At 36.3% G+C, this 19,637-nt stretch overlaps 3 protein-coding genes across 4 annotated transcripts; 2 read left to right on the forward strand and 1 right to left on the reverse strand.

Annotated features, from left to right (window-relative positions):
* Positions 1 to 74: 74 nt before the first annotated feature.
* LOC124635647 (malate synthase 2-like) lies at positions 75 to 4,525 on the forward strand. Of its 2 annotated transcripts, XM_047171581.1 has the most exons (7): positions 75 to 526; positions 995 to 1,253; positions 1,351 to 1,678; positions 1,769 to 1,943; positions 2,313 to 2,421; positions 3,322 to 3,576; positions 4,024 to 4,525. In XM_047171581.1, exons 1-7 carry the CDS (start codon positions 276 to 278, stop codon positions 4,273 to 4,275), a joined length of 1,629 nt encoding a protein of 542 aa, XP_047027537.1. In that variant the 5' UTR covers positions 75 to 275; the 3' UTR covers positions 4,276 to 4,525. The 2 variants fall into 2 exon arrangements, with proteins under 2 accessions (XP_047027537.1, XP_047027538.1); XM_047171582.1 differs by lacking the exon at positions 1,351 to 1,678 and having other exon boundaries at positions 1,735 to 1,943.
* A 4,700-nt stretch (positions 4,526 to 9,225) lies between these two features.
* Positions 9,226 to 12,412, reverse strand: LOC124635648 (AN1-type zinc finger protein 2A-like). Its single transcript, XM_047171583.1, has 6 exons — positions 12,182 to 12,412; positions 11,821 to 11,863; positions 11,321 to 11,507; positions 10,781 to 10,935; positions 10,092 to 10,197; positions 9,226 to 9,435 (listed from the first exon to the last, which is right to left on the reverse strand). The coding sequence occupies exons 1-6, from the start codon at positions 12,234 to 12,236 to the stop codon at positions 9,289 to 9,291; spliced, it is 693 nt and encodes a 230-aa protein (XP_047027539.1). The 5' UTR covers positions 12,237 to 12,412; the 3' UTR covers positions 9,226 to 9,288.
* A 567-nt stretch (positions 12,413 to 12,979) lies between these two features.
* Positions 12,980 to 19,344, forward strand: LOC124635719 (probable pyruvate dehydrogenase E1 component subunit alpha, mitochondrial). Its single transcript, XM_047171670.1, has 8 exons — positions 12,980 to 13,186; positions 13,303 to 13,377; positions 13,863 to 14,031; positions 14,562 to 14,785; positions 15,196 to 15,367; positions 16,818 to 16,967; positions 17,916 to 18,091; positions 18,476 to 19,344. The coding sequence occupies exons 1-8, from the start codon at positions 13,133 to 13,135 to the stop codon at positions 18,653 to 18,655; spliced, it is 1,200 nt and encodes a 399-aa protein (XP_047027626.1). The 5' UTR covers positions 12,980 to 13,132; the 3' UTR covers positions 18,656 to 19,344.
* The last annotated feature ends 293 nt before the right edge of the window (positions 19,345 to 19,637 follow it).

A 19,637-nucleotide genomic window follows, 5' to 3' on the forward strand; every position in this document is an offset into this window, starting at 1 on the left:
TAAAATCCGACCATAGAGCATAAATATTGACATTGATCATTGACTTGACATTGATAGCTTCCACTGACAGTTGCGATGCGGATGACATGCTTTTGTTTATTTCTTACTGATAAGAAGTTGAAAGTATACTTGATAATGAAAATGATAAGGAAGGAAGGAATGAAACAAGTTCATTGAAGCGACTATCGTGGCGATAAATAGTTCATAACCATTAGTGCGATAACTGCACTATTGATTGGTTGTGTCGTGTGCAAGCATATTTTAAACCAATAGAAATGTCCAAAGTTCTTCTTTTACAATCACCGCCGCCAAAATTTGAAGACATACAGAAATCAATTTTCAATGAAGGAGCTGTGGACTTTTTATATCGTTTACACAAAACATTTGAAAAATCTATCGAAAAACTTTATAAAGATAGATTGCGCCGCACGGTGACAACTCAAACACTTTCGACTTTGGACTTCAAAAGGTCTCCAGAAAGGAGTGATAAGTCATGGACAATAGCTCCGTTACCTCCCCGGTTACTGTAAGTTATTATAAAAGTCCTTATTAATTTAGTTTTGACACCATAGTAAAATAATCATCACAAAATAACAGCTCAATCCATAATAAGATAGTTTTAAAGTTTATTTGCTTCTTAAAATAAGGTGCATATAGTCAGTTAGATAAACTTTTACATTTTAGCACTAGAAATACCTTCAATCTGAGAACAATTTAGCCCTGCTGCCAATAGTTATTCTATACTACATTATAAAAATTGAGGATTGATTTGTACTGTGTTTGTTTGCATTTAATCGGCGCAACAGTACTGAGCCATTGAAAAGATCTTTCATTCTTTGGAAGCTACACCATCCCTCAGTATCAGACTATACTTTATCTGGGCGAAGAAGTTTCTCCTGGGTTCATGAAGTTCCTTCAGATTTTAATGAAGCAGTGGGGAACAGCTACGTTTTGGTATGGTTAGTAGTTCTCTAAAGCTTATTGTTACTTGTAGGAATCGACATCTAGATCTTGGAGATGTCTCAGCTTCAAACACTGCTCACTTTGTATCCTCTCTCAATGAAGATGTTCAAGGCATACAAGTTGATTTTGATGATGGTCATTGTCCTACGTGGAAGAATCAGCTACAGGCTTACCAAAATATAAAACTGGCTGTGAAAGGAAAACTTCTTGGAGCACCTGTCACTATCACCACCAGTCCCATTCTTATGTTGAGACCCAGAGCTTGGAATATGATTGAACATAATATTTTGGTAAGATAATTTTATCTTTGTTCTAAAATATGTTGGCTAATATATAATATATTCTAAAAATTAATAATATATTTGATGACTGTAAAATTATTTTTAGATTGATGGCAAAGAGGCTATTGGACCTTTAGTAGACTTTTCAATATTGATGTACCACAACGCAAAGATCCTTTACGAGGCAAATAGTGGCCCCTTTTTTTATCTGTCAAAATTGGAGGGTGCTTCAGAGGCCCAGCTCTGGAATGATATATTTATTTGGGCACAAAATGAACTTGGTCTGCCTCTGGGCACCATAAAAGCTTGTGTGCTGATTGAGAATATAATCTCTAGTTTTGAACTGGAGGAAATCTTGTTTGCTCTTCGAGAGCATTCCTTGGGCCTCAACTGTGGAATATGGGACTACTGTGCATCTATAATATCCAAGTTTGGTGATTATTACTTTTATTTGTCGGATTAATTAACCTTTTTTCACTTTGTTGGATAGCTTTTCTCTCGTCTTGAACGCAATCGTTTTCCAGGGGATCGTGAAGAATTCTTGTTGCCAGATAGGAACAAGTATGTAAATATGGATCGTCATTTCCTAAGCAGTTATTTGAAACTCGTTGTGAGTACATGCCATGCTAGAGGAGCTCCCGCCACGGGAGGTATGGCTGCAGCCATGCTCAAACCTGGCTCTGACATCAACGATAAAGAGTAAGTATATCGTTAAAAAATTACAAGCCTGCATAAAATGCAACAAATTAGCAGCATTTCTGGTGTATTTTTTTTGTTTGTTATATTTTTTGGTAGCTTTGAAATGCCAGCTAATTAAGTGATCCATCTATAATCGTGATTACAATAATTGCAAATCGATAATTGATGAATGGATTCCATTTCATGGTTTCACAGAGCGCTGTAAACTGAGTCATTTCAAGCACGTTTATTTTCGATATGGTGATCTGAGACTGCAAAAAAATCTTGGTAAATGAGTATCTACCTAGCTCAAGGCTTCAATTAGATTCAAATTAATCAAATTCAAACGCGTAGTGCTTCCTGGCTTCAATAACACGTAAACGATTTCAGATCTAAAGCGATAATAACAAAGATACTGGCTGCAAAACAGAAAGAGATTGAAAATGGTGTCGATGGTTTCATGGTGTATGACGCAAGAGTTGTGCCGCATATCAATGAGGTTTGTTAACTTTTCTACTGGGTACTTTACTTATTCCCTACTACGCTACAGAATTGGCGACATTAGAAGGAAAAGAGGCGAGAAAAGAAGGAAAAAGCTTGATATCTGCGTAAACTGCCTCGTTTGTCTAGCTGTCGTAATCGCGCCTGCTGTGCACGAGGTCTCGGGTTCGATTCCCGGTCGGAGCCTGGAAGTTGGTGATTTACACACCCGTGCATCGAAGAGCACGTAAATATCGGTCCTGCGCCTGATCTCTCTCCGGTCGTGTCGGATTTCTGTCCCATCGGGCTATGAGAGTGAAGGACTAGAGAGTGCACTTGTGTCTGCACCAATGCTTGTGCACTATGTCCTACGCAGTTGGCTAATCTCCTTATATGAAACCAGCCTTCAGAAACTACCTAGTAAATCCATCGCCGGAACAGTTAGCGGACCTAGCAGTACCTACGTAGGTAATTATATTTTTTACAAGATACCATGACAATCGGAAACTTCACGGAAAAACATTGTGGATTAAATAGATTTTTTGTTCAAACGATTGGAAATTTCTCGAGTGTAGAGTTAGATACTTTGCTTAATTTGCAATTACATTAAGTGATACTACGGAACGTTTCCTAGAGAAACTTGACAATAACTTAGATAGTTTTCTATGATGTTCTGACTTCTGAAGCATTTTGGCACCTACCCTTTGGTACCTACAAGTTCTTGAATAGATTCTTAGGTAACAGGATGTTGTTGCTTCAAATAAAATAGGTACTGGGGCCTAGACTAGAATCTAACCCCTTCGTAGGTGGAGGAAACGAGGTAGTTAATAGATATACTTACCCCATACAATGCAATATTTAATAGGTTTATTGCAAGCATCTGCAAGGTGTTCTATTTATGTGCGATATTTGTTTACAGCTCTGGAAAAAATCTGGTGCCACTCCAAATCAGATATGCAAGAAATTCGACGTGAACATAACGCCCCAGGATTTGCTTTCCATACCTCGTGACGGTGTGACGTTGCAGGGGATCAGACACAATGTGGCGATCACCATACTATTCATATATTACTGGCTGGCGGGCATCGGACATTTCTTCTACAGCGGAAATGTAGAGGACTCGGCCACTGCTGAAATTTCCAGATTTCAAATCTGGCAATGGATACGATTTGCTGTAAGTTTTGGTTTTAGGGTTTTCACACACATACTTTTTATACTTAGGTATTGAGCATAGGCATCTAAAATAACGCTTGGCGTGATTTTTGGCGTTTGTCAACTCAGCAGTTGCAGGCATGTTAATTTGTAATGGTAGGTAACTATTATAGTAATCTATGGTAATGGGTAGATACTTTAAGCCACTTTAAGGGTAGATAGTCAAAAGTCATCCACTACCCACTATCACTTACCAAAATGTATCAGATTGCCATGATAACTTAACTGGATTAAGGTCAGAGAGGCAGTCAGTCCATCGAAAAGAAACACTGATACTTAGGAAAAATATACCACGAAATAACTATTAAGGTGCTGTATGTAACGTAACATTGCTAACAACTTAAATTCAAATATATCTTCCTCATAGGTAATACAGAGTTTAGTATAAAATAATATTATTTTGTTTCAGCCGCCTCTTGAAGATGACCCCGAAGTGCATGTAACAGCTCGCCTAATCGAGAAGAAAGCAGCGAGTTTCGCCACGCATGCGCACAAGAACCTTTGCCGCTCGAATGCCGAGCGCAAACGTTTGACAGCCGCTCGTTACATGAGCATGGAACTGTTTCTATGTAGAAACCCGCCCGAATTCATCACAACCTATCTCAATGACAATCATAAATTCAGAACGTTACACAATAAAGCTCTTCAGAGTAATTTGTAAATATCTAGATATAGGAAATAACGATAAATGTTTAAGATTTACATCCAACCTATTTATCTGAATTCGTTACATGCCAATGAAGTATATTTTTTATAAATTGAGATTTTAAATTGTACACTGTGATTGCCCTAGAATATAAGTGTTATTTTTACCCGACTGTCAAGAAGGGTTCTATGTTTGTTAATAAATATACATACATGTTTTTGGAGTTTACTATTGTATTTAAATGCATTAAATGAGCAATCAGTCACCTTTGTAATCAATTCCATTATACCTACCTTGGGGCAACTATGTATGTCACGAGACCGGAAGAAAACTAAAACTGTGTCGTTGGTCCTGAATCAGCCCCATTCGATCCAACCTCGGGGGTGCTAGAGATGACCGAAAAGGAACGAGCACTCGATTTTTTTTTTGTTTTTGCATTTTTACGACCAAGGGTCAAACATATTTATTTATGTTTAAATTATAATATATTGACGAAACTAATTTTCCTCATATTTCGCAAACCTACTACCTACGAATGCATCGAAAGCTTTTTCCTTATTGACAGCAAATAAAAAATACTAGTCATGTTTTAAAATTATTTATTTTCTTATAGTTTATAAAAATATTTTAATTTATTAGAATTGAATAAATATTCGACATTGTAGCCACTGCAAAAGTTAATAGCATTCTTTTCATTTCATTGCATTCTAGTGGCAATGTTTACTCCACAGTCTTTGGTCAACAGTAATTGAAGGATATCTGCACGGTTTTGGTACTACTAATGTATTAATCTGTGAACTTAGATCTATCGTGTCAAACAAGCTGGGCAAAGACTGAACACTTGAGCTAAATACGGGAGAACGCCCTAGCTGACTGACAATACCTATATAAATAGCAGATTTTTCAAAATAAATCTCCGTTTAAAAAAGTCTGATGATGGTCTCCTCGTGTAAGTTTGCATCCATTATGATCATCACGACAAATGAATAAGGATTATCAAACTAAACAACTTTAATGTAAGTTTGTAAACAAGTATTTATTTTGATGTCTTTTGCTAAGCAAGTTTACACAAATCAATATTGAAATGTCACTTAATTTTAAGTTTCACCTTTATTCACAGTTAGTACTTGAAAACATCATCATCCTCCTGCCCTTATCCCAATTTTATTTGGGGTCGGCGCAGCATGTTTTCTTCTTCCATACTCTTCTATCTGCCGTCATCTCACAAGTAACATTCTTTCTTACCATATCTACTTTCACACAATCCATCCATCGTTTCTTTGGTCTTCCTCTTCCACTATATCCGTCCACGTTCATACTCATCACCTTCCTCACAACATGACTCTCATCCCTCCGCATCACATGCCCATACCACGACAGCCGGTTTCCACGCAGTTTTTCTGATACCGGCGCTACTTTCAAACTTCCTCTTATATACTCATTCCTCACTCTATCCATTCGCGTAACTCCACACATATCTCTTAACATTCTCATCTCTGCCGCATGCAATTGTCTTTCATTCGTCGCTTTTGTGGGCCAGCACTCTGATCCATACAAGGCAGCAGGCCTGACCATACTCTTGTAAATTTTCCCCTTAACTTTAAGGGGAATACGAGGGTCACAAGTTGTTCCCGTTGTTGTGTTGAAAACATGCAAATTATAACAAGTACTACTCAAAATTGAGTGACATTAGGTATGTACCTAGTCTTTCAATACAATAATTAAACATTTCATACTTGATAGATAGGTACCTAAATAACAGTTTTACAAACACAGTACATTAATTGAACAACAAAGTCACAAAACAGACATTTAATTATATAAACCAATGACACCTAGATTATGATGTCCTCCTAGCCAATTATCGGCTATTATAGTGCACAAGCATTTGCGCAGACACATGTGCACTCACTATTCCTTCACTCTCATAGCCCGATGGGACGGCAATCCGACACGACCGGAGAGAGATCAGGCGCAAGACCGACATTTACGGGCTCTTCGCTATTATAACAAGTAGTGTGTATCCCAAAAATATATTCTTCGTGTTATACGGTCAATTCAAATACAATTTCTTAACTAGTCTTCAATGATGGTATGAGTAACAAACCATAGCTATTCAATTTGTTACATAGTGATATTACAGATACGCAATTGAAAAACATTCTCCTTAGGGTAAGTCTACACGGTGCATGTAGCTGGAGCAAGTGATCCGCGCGCTCGCAACAGAACAAACGGGTGGGTATCTTATCTTCATTTGGCACATACGCTAGTTTTTAAAATGCATGTAACCTGCGCATGTGCCTCAACATGCCCAATCTATTTGCACCGTGTAGACGCACCTTTACCAACTTTCCTCCAAATCCTGGACGGAACATTGTCAGTTATGATGTGATTAACTAAATGCTATACACCATATTTTATAAGCTGATAACACTAAAGGTTAGTTATTGTACCTATCTGAAAGTAGATTGTGAACATTGCAAGAGTCGCTGCGCAGAACTCGATTTTAGGTATGAGCGACTATATTTTGTCACCTAATCCCATGATATACCTACATTCTTCATAAATAAAAATGGTGTAAGTCTTTTGTTTTGTCCTAATTACATTTTGATGGTAGTATGTATTACCGTTGTCACATGTACCTACCTATATTATCACGAATAATAGGTATAATTGTTTCAGCTAGTTATAATAGCTCAAATAAAAAGAAACTTCATGGTAAACAAAACGTGAAACAAAATAATAATAAAAATATATAACTGTTTTAGGACTGGTCATAATTATTAATTTATTGATTTAACTTACCGTTGTAATCACAAGGATAATAGTTGTCTAAATAAATACTAATCTTTACCGTCAATCCCAAAGAGATATGTAGAATAAGTAAGTATACATAAACCATTATTATAATTATTTCCTCTCTAAAGCAACAGCTAATGAAAACTTGACAAATCGAGCATCATTCTCTATTAGTAACTCTTTTCAAATAGTTTTCGCCTTTTAACCTCATGTGAGTTAGATTTTGCGTATAACTAATTTCGTCGTAGCGCAACAGATATTTGAAAACAACTTTTCAAATCTTATTTAATAATTAGTCTTTTTTAGTGTTTAATATTGAGGATTAGTGAGAGTTATGATAATAACAATAATATTTACTTATAGCTGACAGGTTACTTCGCTATGTCTACTGGTTATGTCTTGAAGTATACTTCGGCCGTTCAGAGAATGCGTTCCTGACACCTATCAGTTAGTCACGACTAGTGATGGGCACAACATAACACTGAGTTCGTTACCGTTCCTTCAAAATGAACCGCCGCATTATTTTAAGATTATTTTCGTTTTAAATTGGCGGAATCATTTGTTTTATATTTTAGTTATTTAAGTGGAAACCAAAAAAAGGTAATATTCATATAATAAAATTGTTTTATTTATTCTTTGTTACAAGTACATTGAATTGAATGTGCGAACAGAATATTAATCAGACTCCGATTTGCTTGAGGAGGTGGTGTCTTCATCATCATCTTCGCCTACATGTATAATTATATTATTATCAATAACAGAATCAATCCTGATATCTCGGTCTAACAAAAGCCGGGTAATCAAATAAAAACAGATCGAAAACACTTGAAAAACGTGGTCTATGCGCACGAAACGACAACGGACGACTGTTTTAGCGTCACAAAATGGCGGCCCATAACGCCATTTGGGGTTACCATTTTTAATCTAAGTATAAAAATGCGGTTTGGTCATAGTTTTATTTTTATATTTCATAAACGTTATAATTAAGTCTTATAGTCCATTATTTTCCAATTCTTAAAAAGAAAATCAAAACGTATTATTTTATATTATAACTGTATAAGAACAGATTACGATACTTGCCTGTTATTTTTAGCACAGCACTACAAAATATAAACCGCTGACATAACCTTGTAATAGCGCAGTATAGATTTAGAAAAATATTGTTTACCAAGTTATTTGACACTCAGTTTGGCACAAAATTATAACATTCATTGATTATTGATATAATAATGTTGTTTTAATGCTCCTCAATTGTTAAAACGGTAAACAACCAGCAAAAATATTTTTATCGTAACTGCAACGCCATTGCAAAGTTACGTCGTCAGTTCAATCGCGACGTGTCAGGAACGCATTCTCTGAATGGCCGAACTATAATTATGCTATAAACGAATTATAAGGACACTTGTCTAATATTGTAATATTCATTTAAATTAAGTTTATATATTTTACTAGCCGTTTTCCCGCGGTTTCACCCGCGTCCCGTGGTAACTACTGCCCGTACCGGGATAAAATATAGCTTTCGAATGGTGAAAGAATTTTTAAAAACGGTGCAGTAGTTTTTGAGCCTATTCATTACAACCAAAGAAACATACAAAGTTTTCCTCTTTATAATATTAGTATAGATAACGACAAACTATAGGTACAAGAGGCGTGGAAAATGATGTAAGATAATAAATTCGATGGAACTAACCTTCATACTTCAGTCTCGTACACTGAGGGTGAGGTGCAACTCACCCATTTAACTATAAAGATAATCAGCTTCATTACATTTGATCAAATCGGCCAACTGGAAATGGCTCGGTCATCGTTATAGTTAAATAGTGCAAATAATATTCATAATGCGTGTTATGTGAATAACGACGTGTCAAATCGAGCCTGAAGCAAATACACAAAGTGTGACGACAAAACGTTGGTACACAAACCCATTAACGAGGGCCTTGCAAGTTTCTTTTTCTTACAAACTGTTATTGGCAACTCACGGCCGATTCTAATATTCTATCTATCTGTTGTTTTGCTTACTAAAGATAGGAATTTGTCATTACTTGTGTCAGGCTAATGTCAAAATTCTGTCTCTGATGAGCAAGCAAATCAACAGATACATAGAATATTGGGAACGCCCATTTGCGGTGCAAGATAGAAGAGTATAATTATGAAAAAAAGTCATCGTTAATTTTAAAGCCTCTTGTTTGTCTAGTGCGTGTTTATTTTTAAAGTGTTATTTGTACGTTGCTAAGATACGGAACACCTGGAGTTCTGTTCGCCGCCTACTCGCGTCCGCGTTAAGGCGCGAGCAAAGGCGTTGTCTCGGGAATGTAGGCTGCCATTCTCTTCTTGTAAGGAGAGCGCTAAAGCATGTGCTAGCGCCTCGTCTTCAGTCTGAAAATACGGTAAAAATTACATCATAAATATATTTCTAATATAAAAAAAACTTTAAAGTTTGAATGTGTGGATTTTTATGCAACTTTACAGCTTATATTCGGGGTTCATCACTGTCCCTGTGGAACCGTATACTTAAATACTGGATATTATAAATAATGTCGGGACACCTTTTCACACACGGTTGGTTAGCCCCATGGTAAGTTATTAATTAACTTGTGTTATGGGTGCTAACACAACTGATTAACTACATATAGCTACATATATACATATTTATAAATACATATTGTAACACCCAGACCACGACCAACAAGCATGCTCATCACACAAATGTCGATCGAACCGGGAATCGAACCCGGGACCTCAGATTCGGCAGTCCGGCTTGGTGACCTTTGCGCCACAGAGGTCGTCAAAATATTTGTTACCTGGGGATGTTGCAGCAGTCAGTATTGGAAAAAATATAACTTGTATACAACATTATGTACTTTGAGTTAAGTGTTAAGTCGATTTCTACTATACCAATAATCAAAAGTTTGAGTTCTTATGATAAATTACTATTTAAAACATCTTGTTATTTTTCAGACTGCTTACTTATGGCTGTCTTTTTAACTTTGACACAGATAAGCTAGAGATACATATAGAAATTGAAGACTTACCATGTTTCCTTGTACTTCTGAGAATGAACTAACTGGTGCAGCTATTGGAGTTCTGTTCACATTTACACGATTCTCCGCTGCTTTCATACGAGCCATTGCCGCTTCACTGTAAAGAAAGCCTTGCATTACTAACATAATTGAAATTTATAACACACCAAATAGGTTGGTTGATTTTTATAACATTTTAAATTCATTCAATTATGTACTAATAACCAATTCTTGTATTAATAGGGTCCGTTCAGACAGACCGGCTCGGAGAGCAGAGCAAATTCTTAATACGTTGAAAATTGAGTACTTAGTATTTGCAGTAAGGTTTATTTTTACATGCGCACTGCTTTTGTCATTGAGAATGCTCGAATGCGGTCGGTGTGAAATAATAAGAGGAGCCGACCGGTTCCGATCGTGTATTTTTTCTTGACGTTTGGCTCCGTTTGCATGCTCATTAATGCTCGCGCAGCCGATCGGCTCCGGTCTGTGTGAAAAGAAAAATGCGCGCCGATGCTCTCCGACCCGGTCTATCTGAACGGACCCATAAAAGGTAACCTATGATCTTTTGCAGACTCTAGAATATTTGTTTGTGTACAATATTTCATTTAAACCTGTTAGGTAGTTTTGGCGTGAAAGTCTAACAGACAGACAAAGCTACTTCCCCATTTATAATATTAATTAGGATTATATATAATACTAACGCTGCTTGTCTTCTCTTGGCAGCCAGTCTGCCTTCACATGCGTGGTCCGTACTGTGTCGATGTCGCAAACAGAAGTTTAATGTACACTCGCTACACACAAGTGGCACCATCTCTTTTGTCTTACAGCCCTTGAATGCACACCGGTTTGTAAATACCTGTAAACAAAGATCATAAGAAATTGTCCAAAGCTACCTTAGCATTGTAGTAAACAAGAGAGCTCACTGAATGTTTTTTTTTTGCAACAGTTTCAAATTACATAGGTACATTAAGACAAATTACAGCACATCTCGCAAAATTTTACTTTGTTTATTAAGTTTAAGGAGCCTATATGCTGTATGGTTATTACCTTTGTCTCAATCCATCCAAAGGTTGTCTGTAAGAGATTGCTTTTAACTACAAGACCGTCTATTGTGTCACCTAAACTTTTAATATTTTGCTTTGCATTTTGTAATCTTAATAATTGTACATTATAGAGAATATATCAATCTATAAGCTCATGTGTACAGACTGATAAATAAATTAACCAAACCGCAGGCTTACTTTTTTCCGCCTCTCCTTAGCTGGGTCTGAGGTACATTGGTTATCAATATGGGCCCCCACAGCCACATCTGGGGGTTCTCCCCGTCTGCCTGGTACTGGTTTCCCACAAAGGGGACAGTCAGGAACTTGGACATCACGAGTGTTGGGCTCAGGACATTCATGCTTTGCATATGCAAAGTGGTCAGAACTGTAACAGACAATAATAAAATATTAGGGAGTTGGAATAATTATGACTAAGGATGGATGACTCATTTCATTCATTGAAAAAATAACTATTTTGTTTACTTATTCATGACCTTGCATTGTACTTTGTTTAAATCAATAACTTAATGTGCTAATGTGAATGTACACAGTAAAATTCATAATAGAAGTTTTAGATGATATTTTACATAAAAAATTGCAGAACAACTCATATTGTTTATCGAGACTCAATATTACACACATTCCTTAGATACATTCTAAACTGTTGCACTAAAAACTATGACCTTAAAATCACTTACCAGAACACATCTTTACAAGCCCCACATTTGTATGGCAAAAAGTCTGAAAGAGAAAAAATGATAATATTATAGTACACAAGTATATGGGAATTAAGGACATTCATATGCATAAAGTGGATAATGTTGTGGTAACAGTACTGATTATTTGTATGAAAGGCCAATATGTGGGTGGAGATAAGAGGAATATCCTAAATTGCGTCGAAAATACTAGCTAAACAATAAGAACAAAGATACCCACTGACTTGCAATATCGAATTGGAGTTGAAAACACTATTTGTGGATTAAAACAATAATTTGACTTACTACTGAAAGGAATATATAAGGGTATTTACTATTGAAATGAAACTTTGTTAGCACTCACCCAATTTGTTGCATGATTTGTATGAACAATTCTTTCCAATATGAGGAAACTCCATTGTTTAATTTAATAACGTTGAACTTGGAACTCGCTAAAATTCTTCTACGACCAGAGAAATAACAGTGATGACGACAATGATTTGCTAACAGTTTTATATCACGTTATTGCAAAAGAATTACACTATAACATGTATTTTTGATTCGTCATCGTCTGACTGTCTGTCTAGTGTCTGACACTTCTGACAGCCAGAAAGTCAGCGAAACGGAAGAACCGAAAATGCGGAAAGAAACGTTAAACATTTTTTTTTTTAAATTGATGTGCATTTAATAATTGTGTATTTCTTTTGTAAAGTAGTACGAGATGCTTATAGTTTTGAGTTTAATAAAATAAAATCACTTTATGAATTCACAATAGCTTAATAGACCCTACAATTCAATGTGAAGTAAATGCGATGATATCCATGATGATATCAATCACTTTGAAAGTTATACTTCAAAAGCATTACAAATTTTAAAATAGTAAACATAAAACCACATTTGTAAACTCATCTAGCAAGAGGCGTTCCATTCCACGCAATGTTTGAAAATTCACCTTAGCCACAGTGAACTCCTTTTACTTTATTTAAACAAGTTTATAGGATTCAGTTTAATTTAAAAAAGAAAAAAATATCTTGATATATTATTTGTAACGAACTCTATTCTGTTTTCAGTTGATGGCGTCCGGTAATGAGATGAGAAGGATGAATAATTTCTGATGACAATGCCTCTGATCCACGTGAGAAAAATAAAGAAAGCAAATGTCAAATTGCCAATGTCACTAACGTCATCTTCGACCTGTGCGACGTCTGGGACGACCCGTATTTTTTAATTAATCCTTAAATCAAAAATATCATAAAGTGATCCTTATTCGGGATCACATGACACACTGGGCTTCTTAGAAGAACTGTCAACAAAAATGAGTAAAATTATTTCTTCCACGGCTAAACTTCTAGCCGGTAATACGGTTACGGTGGGTGCAGTTCCTCATGATTTTTCAGCAGATCGAGCTTTTCTTTTATAAAAGTGCCGTTCAAAATAGGCGAAGAAAGTATAAGAGTGATTATTCATTACAATGTTTGATTTTAGAAAGTGGGCGCCCCGGTCGCAACTACGACTACAGCTAAATACAGTACGAAGAAAGAAGCCACTTTTGAGATCAAGGTAGCTTCGATTTATTATTTATTCTAACTAATTCTAATTACGTCCAATGTGTGCATACTAGAGTGCATATTCACGTTTGGTAAACGCCGGCTTTTATTTTTGTTGAATTATAATTGTTAGTTTTGAAATTATGTAACCTAACCTTCATTGTGTCAAGTGTAATGGTGTTTTGATGTCAGTCATTTGACAGAATTGTGATCCTGGAACCACCCTGATACTATGATAGCTATGGTATATTGAAGATACTTAAAAAGCACAAAAGAAGGTTTGATTATTGAATCAATCAAGCTATCAATATTTACACTTCAATGAGTTCAATGATAGCCATGTTTTGTGATAATTTGAAAACAATTCAACACCTTGAAGGTGTTTATACTACAATAGTTTGAGTCATGTCATTGTAATATAGATGCATGATTATAATCATGAACCTTGTATGTAATATGTCAGCGTAAGTTCTTACAACTAAAATTCTGTTGGAACAGCCTTTCAAACTCCACAAGTTGGATAAAGGCCCCGCAACGAAAGCAACTCTAACCAGTGAAGATGCTCTCAAACTTTATGAAAATTTGGCAATGCTCCGACGTATTGAAACCGCGTCTGGAAACTTGTACAGGGAGAAAATCATCCGTGGTTTCTGTCACTTATACTCAGGTATGTACACTTGGGGTGCAAAACTTTATGTGCAAAAACTGTGAAATTGCCACAATATTTGTAACTTTAAACTTCTCATGAGGTCTTACCAGTTCATTTTAGTACTGATTTTTTAAAATATTACTTAGAAAAGCCTATATTGACTAAGTTCTGTCATATTGACTCAGAATTCCACAAGTGAATATCCCAATAGTGTAAAATATTTTTATTCATTAGAAATTCATATAATTTCATTTACAAAAGGCTATAAATAATATTGTGTCATTGTATCTTCAATACTATAAAATTTCTCACTAGTTTTGCCATTAAAAGTGTCACTGTTTTATCGTGGAACATACATTCAACGGAGCGTCATACCAACATTAACAGATTGTACTGTGAATAATTTGACAATGATCAAATTATTATCAAATTACTCAACTCTCTCAACACAAACCTGTTGTCTCAACTATTTCCTGCCATATATTTTCTTCTGTAGGTATATCATCATTCCTCTATTGAAGTAGTAATAAAGTAATAATATACACTAGGTCAAGAGGCAGTTGCTGTGGGCATGCGCGCTGCTATGCGTGAGGTTGACTCTGTGATCACTGCATACCGTTGCCACGGTTGGACACATCTCATGGGTGCCAGCGTGCTTGGAGTACTCTCCGAGCTGACTGGCCGCAGGACTGGTTGCTCCAGAGGAAAAGGAGGTTCCATGCATTTGTATGCAAAGAACTTCTATGGTGGCAACGGAATTGTGGGGGCCCAAGTAAGTTCATTTTGGTGTAATAACATCTTTGTCATGCCATGTTAAGTATTTATAGAAATTGTAATATCAGTGTAATTTATTAAAGTAAAGTAGTGTGTTTGCTTGAATGTGCTAATCTTTGCAAAAGATTCTTTCAGAGTTAGATAGATCAGCTATCTTATCAGTTAACATGTAGTAATTAACTACAGTTTTGATCTTAAACTTCACCATATCTGCTTATAGTCAGAAGACTGATCGAATGATTGCTATAGAGAAAAAAAAAAGTTTTGATCTGCATTTCCAGTAATTGGGTAACAAAATACCCTATCAAAAACAGAGTTGTTTGATTTTGATTCTACTGTACTAATTATAGGCTCTCTGAGATAAGCATTTGTAATCAAGTTGGTTTTAATGAGTGATTAATTCTTCAGGTTCCATTAGGCGCTGGGGTTGCATTTGCGCACAAATACAAAGGTGATGGCGGAGTGAACTTCGCCCTATATGGTGATGGAGCAGCCAACCAGGGCCAGCTGTTTGAAGCGTACAACATGGCCAAACTGTGGGACTTGCCCTGTGTCTTCGTCTGTGAAAACAATGGATATGGTAAGAACATTTCTTATTATTCTAAGTACAGTGGTTTTCATTCCATACACTATCTCCCGGAAATAAAACTATATTCGAGAAAAGCTGCGATGTGTAAAGTTCCAGTAGTATCAATATCAATACACCAAGTTGCTCAAACAATCAATGCAATTTAATTTTAATTACTACAGGTCGTTACAAAAATGTACTACAAGATGCATGTGACTGTGACATAGTAATACATCCGACCTCTATTTGACCTTCACGGTATACAAATGATGACTGACTGATAACATTCGTTTTGTTTACAATTTGAAATCATAACAGTTATGAGTAGTACCTATGTTCGTTCTGAAGACCTTCGTATTTCAGAATCGAGGAACAACCCTGCAGCTTATTAGGTAGCTTAGATAATTGAAAGAGTAACCCATTTTAATGTTCCAGGCATTAGAAAGTTAGGCACATGAATGAACATGTCCATTTTCCTGGGTTTCACCTGTTTCCTGAATTAATGGAAATAACAGTGTGAGCCCCTAAACAAATAGAATTAAACTATTTTTTTAACATACGTTTTAATTATATTCAGAATTGAAAAAGCATTAAAGCTATTCCTCTGAGTGATCAAAATGCTATGTGAAAGAAAATTCTTATTGATATAACTTTTTCAATGGTTAAATTTCAACAATATTTCCGTGTGCCAGTATCATGCTCAAGTGTTATGATAATATCGTGGTTTTCACACAACAGTCGTCTTGTCTTATTGCCTTTGATTTTATTATTTTATTGTTATCTCCCAAAGTTTGTCTAGACACGTTTATCTCATTTGAAAGCCAGCACAGCTGTAATAAACGAATTTTAATCGCCATTTTTTATGCGATAATTAATTTTAATTATAGATAATAAAGTTATCTAGTTCAAGTTGGTTATAACTGCTTGCAGGCACTTAATCACTCATGTGGATGTTAGTTTGTTTGTCATGCGTGGGCATTGTCATCACAATAAAATGAAATGTTGTATGCATTTCAATCTTAATTGGTATTTATATGAATGTGTATAGTAACTTCCTATTTGATAAAACAGTCATTATAGCTGAACTGGTAATAATGGTGAGATATGCTGGTGACAGTGGGCATTGTGCATGTCCACACCCCTACTTTACCTACTTGTGACGTTACACTCATTTCTTCTATTTAGGTACCTACTTCCCTATAAACTCCTTTGTGTACTGCCAATATATACTCCGTTATATACTCTCTCTTATGTACTCTCTTATCCCTTACGTTTTACCACTATGTACTTGTTCAAGTAGGTACTCCGATATGTACTTTCTCACGTACTATATACTACCCCTATTTATCTCCTAAAGCAAACACCAATAAAGAAATTTTTAACTTAAATAAACAACTAAACTTCATATTTCTGTGTGCATCGACATTTTTTTTTCTAACAGTTTTATATTTTAATATTCTAGGTATGGGCACCAGTATGGACCGTTCATCAGCAAGCACAGACTATTACTCTCGCGGCGACTACATTCCTGGCATCTGGGTCGATGGTATGGACGTGATCGCGACCAGGGAAGCCACGCGATTCTGCATTGAATACTGCACTAGTGGAAAGGGTATGTAAATAAACGTAACCTATATCTATACTTTCTAAGTAAATCTTAGACACCAATGACTGTGTTTCGGATGGCACGTTAAACTTTTGTAAGTCCCGGCTGTCATTGAACATCCTTGGCAGTCGTTACGGGTAGTCAGAAGCCAGTAAGTCTGACATCAGTCTAACCTAGGGGTATCGGGTTGCCCGGGTAACTGGGTTGAGGAGTTCAGATAAGCAGTCGCTTCTTGTAAAGCACTGGTACTCAGCTACATCCGGTTAGACTGGAAGCCGACCCCAACATAGTTGGGAAAAACGCTCGGAGGATGGAGGATGCACATCTATACTAATCTATACTAGATAGATATTTTGTATTAGTTACACCAATTTTTTTCATTTTTGATCTTATACCTTATGAAAGACGGCAACTTCCAATACACGAAACATTTTTAAAGCCTCTGAAACTATTGAACTGATCCAAAAAATCCTTTCACTGTTGGGAAGCTATACACTGTCCCCGAATGACATGGGCTATACCCGGGTAGAATCATCGGCACGAATCTTGAGCGCTGACCTTCACCTGCGCAGAACTGATTTATTAGCAAAGAACCAATCCCGAGTGACGGCTATGACGCGCTGCACTCAGGGCCAATCACCGCTTTAGCCTGCCCCCGCGCCTCACTTCATACCAAAAGGGACCCAATAAATTACTTCTGCGCAGGTGAAGGTCAACGCTCAAGATTCGAGCCGATGATTATAGAGAATGTATGTAGCTCCTACTGCCTGCGGACGAAACCGCGGGAAACAGAAACGCGAATGAATACTACATCAAATAACTTAGCCGCTCCTAAGTCAGCCAATTGATAAATTGCTAATGCATTCACTAATAGCCATCTTCGGACAAGCGAAAATTGATGGGAACTGTGAAACTCTTCAGATTTGACGATAAAATCCTTGTTCCCTGTTCTAGGTCCATTAGTAGTGGAGATGGAGACATATCGTTACTCTGGCCACTCCATGTCCGACCCTGGTACCTCGTACCGCACCCGTGACGAGATTCAAGAGGTCCGCCAAACTAGGGACCCCATCACATCCTTCAAGGACAAGATACTCAGCAACGAACTTGCCACCCCAGACCAACTTAAGGTGATTATAATTTTTATTCATACACATTTATATTATTATATATTTATTTTGTTAAAGTAAACCAACTATAAGCCACACACATACGTTTTCCATTGATTGGACACCCTTAAATTTGTTCATGATGTTTTAGTCCAGGTAACTGGGTTGAGGGGGTCAGATGGGGCAGTCGCTCCTTGTAAAGCACTGGTAACCAGCTACATCCGGTTGGACTGGAAGCCGACCCCAACATAATTGGGAAAAAAGGCTCAGAGAATGAAAATGATGTTTTTACCGAGAACACATAAATTACTTTAAATTCTTTTTCCGTTTTTCTGCGACTTCTGATTTCAAATGTATAGTGAGTATCTACTGAGGGATGTCAAAGTATCACGTTTAAATTCCCAGGATATCGACTCGAAGGTGCGTGAAGTAGTAGACGAGGCCACCAAACAGGCGAAGACAGAAGCTGAGGTTGGCGTAGAAGAATTGTCGGCCGACATCTACGTCGAGTGCATCGACCCCGTGATCCGCGGCCTCCTGCCCAACGCGCCGCTGCAACACATCTCCGTCGCACAACGCAGTTAGACCACTATCGCCAAGGAAATTAGGTCTGTTTTCCAATATAATATGCTCCACTACACCCAGTGAGATTAACTAATTTAAGGATAATAACGTTTCAATTTTTGTATATATATATTTTTAAAGCAATTTTTATTAGTGTATGTATATGTTTTTTATTCAAATCCTTATTTAATTCTTAGTGTTGTTTATCATACTTCTGTTTTTTTTTTTATCTAGTGGAACATATTGTATGGAATTAGGGGTGTTTCATAGTTTGACTGAAAATGAACGCTGATACTAGAAACTAAATATTTTTTAAACAATTTCGATTCAAAATCGAAGTGGTCGTTTTTCACATGTAATATCATTAGCTGGTGGTGCTATTATTTTTATATTTTAATTAATACAATAGACCACTGAATTAATGCTTTAGCGTGTTTCTAGTGTAGTGTTATTGCATTTTCGTCAATTGTTTCTGAGAAGGCCTCATTTTAGTGGAAAATGTAATTTTATAAATAAATAAATATAGATTGGTACATATATCGAATTACAGAAACCATCAAGGGATACATGGTCGCGTACTAATTGAGTTTTGCGCAATTGAAGACGTTATTTTTTATTGTTTAATGTAAGAATATGCGAACGTATTATTTTAAAGTTCATTTTGTTTATTTATTTATAAGGGCCGATGATTTATTAAAAATATAAATTAATTTGCTGTATTTTTTATTGACCTTTGTTGTTCCTATATACACGAGTTACGTACTTCCGAGTCTTCTGATAACATGTGAACAGGCGGAATGACGGCGCCACGTTGAAATTGGTAATTGTTGGTCAGAATGAAACAACACAATCAAGTTCACAGTTTATTTCAATATTTACCTGTACAACTACATAAGACACAGATATACATTAATTAGCAAAACACCAATTATTTATAATAAATCGTAATACGGTATAAAAATATCATTTTGATCACAAGTTACACCGTGACACTTGAGCACAA

Source organism: Helicoverpa zea, chromosome 13 (assembly GCF_022581195.2).
Source record: "Helicoverpa zea isolate HzStark_Cry1AcR chromosome 13, ilHelZeax1.1, whole genome shotgun sequence".
In the NCBI taxonomy this organism is placed as follows: Eukaryota; Metazoa; Arthropoda; class Insecta; order Lepidoptera; family Noctuidae; genus Helicoverpa; species Helicoverpa zea.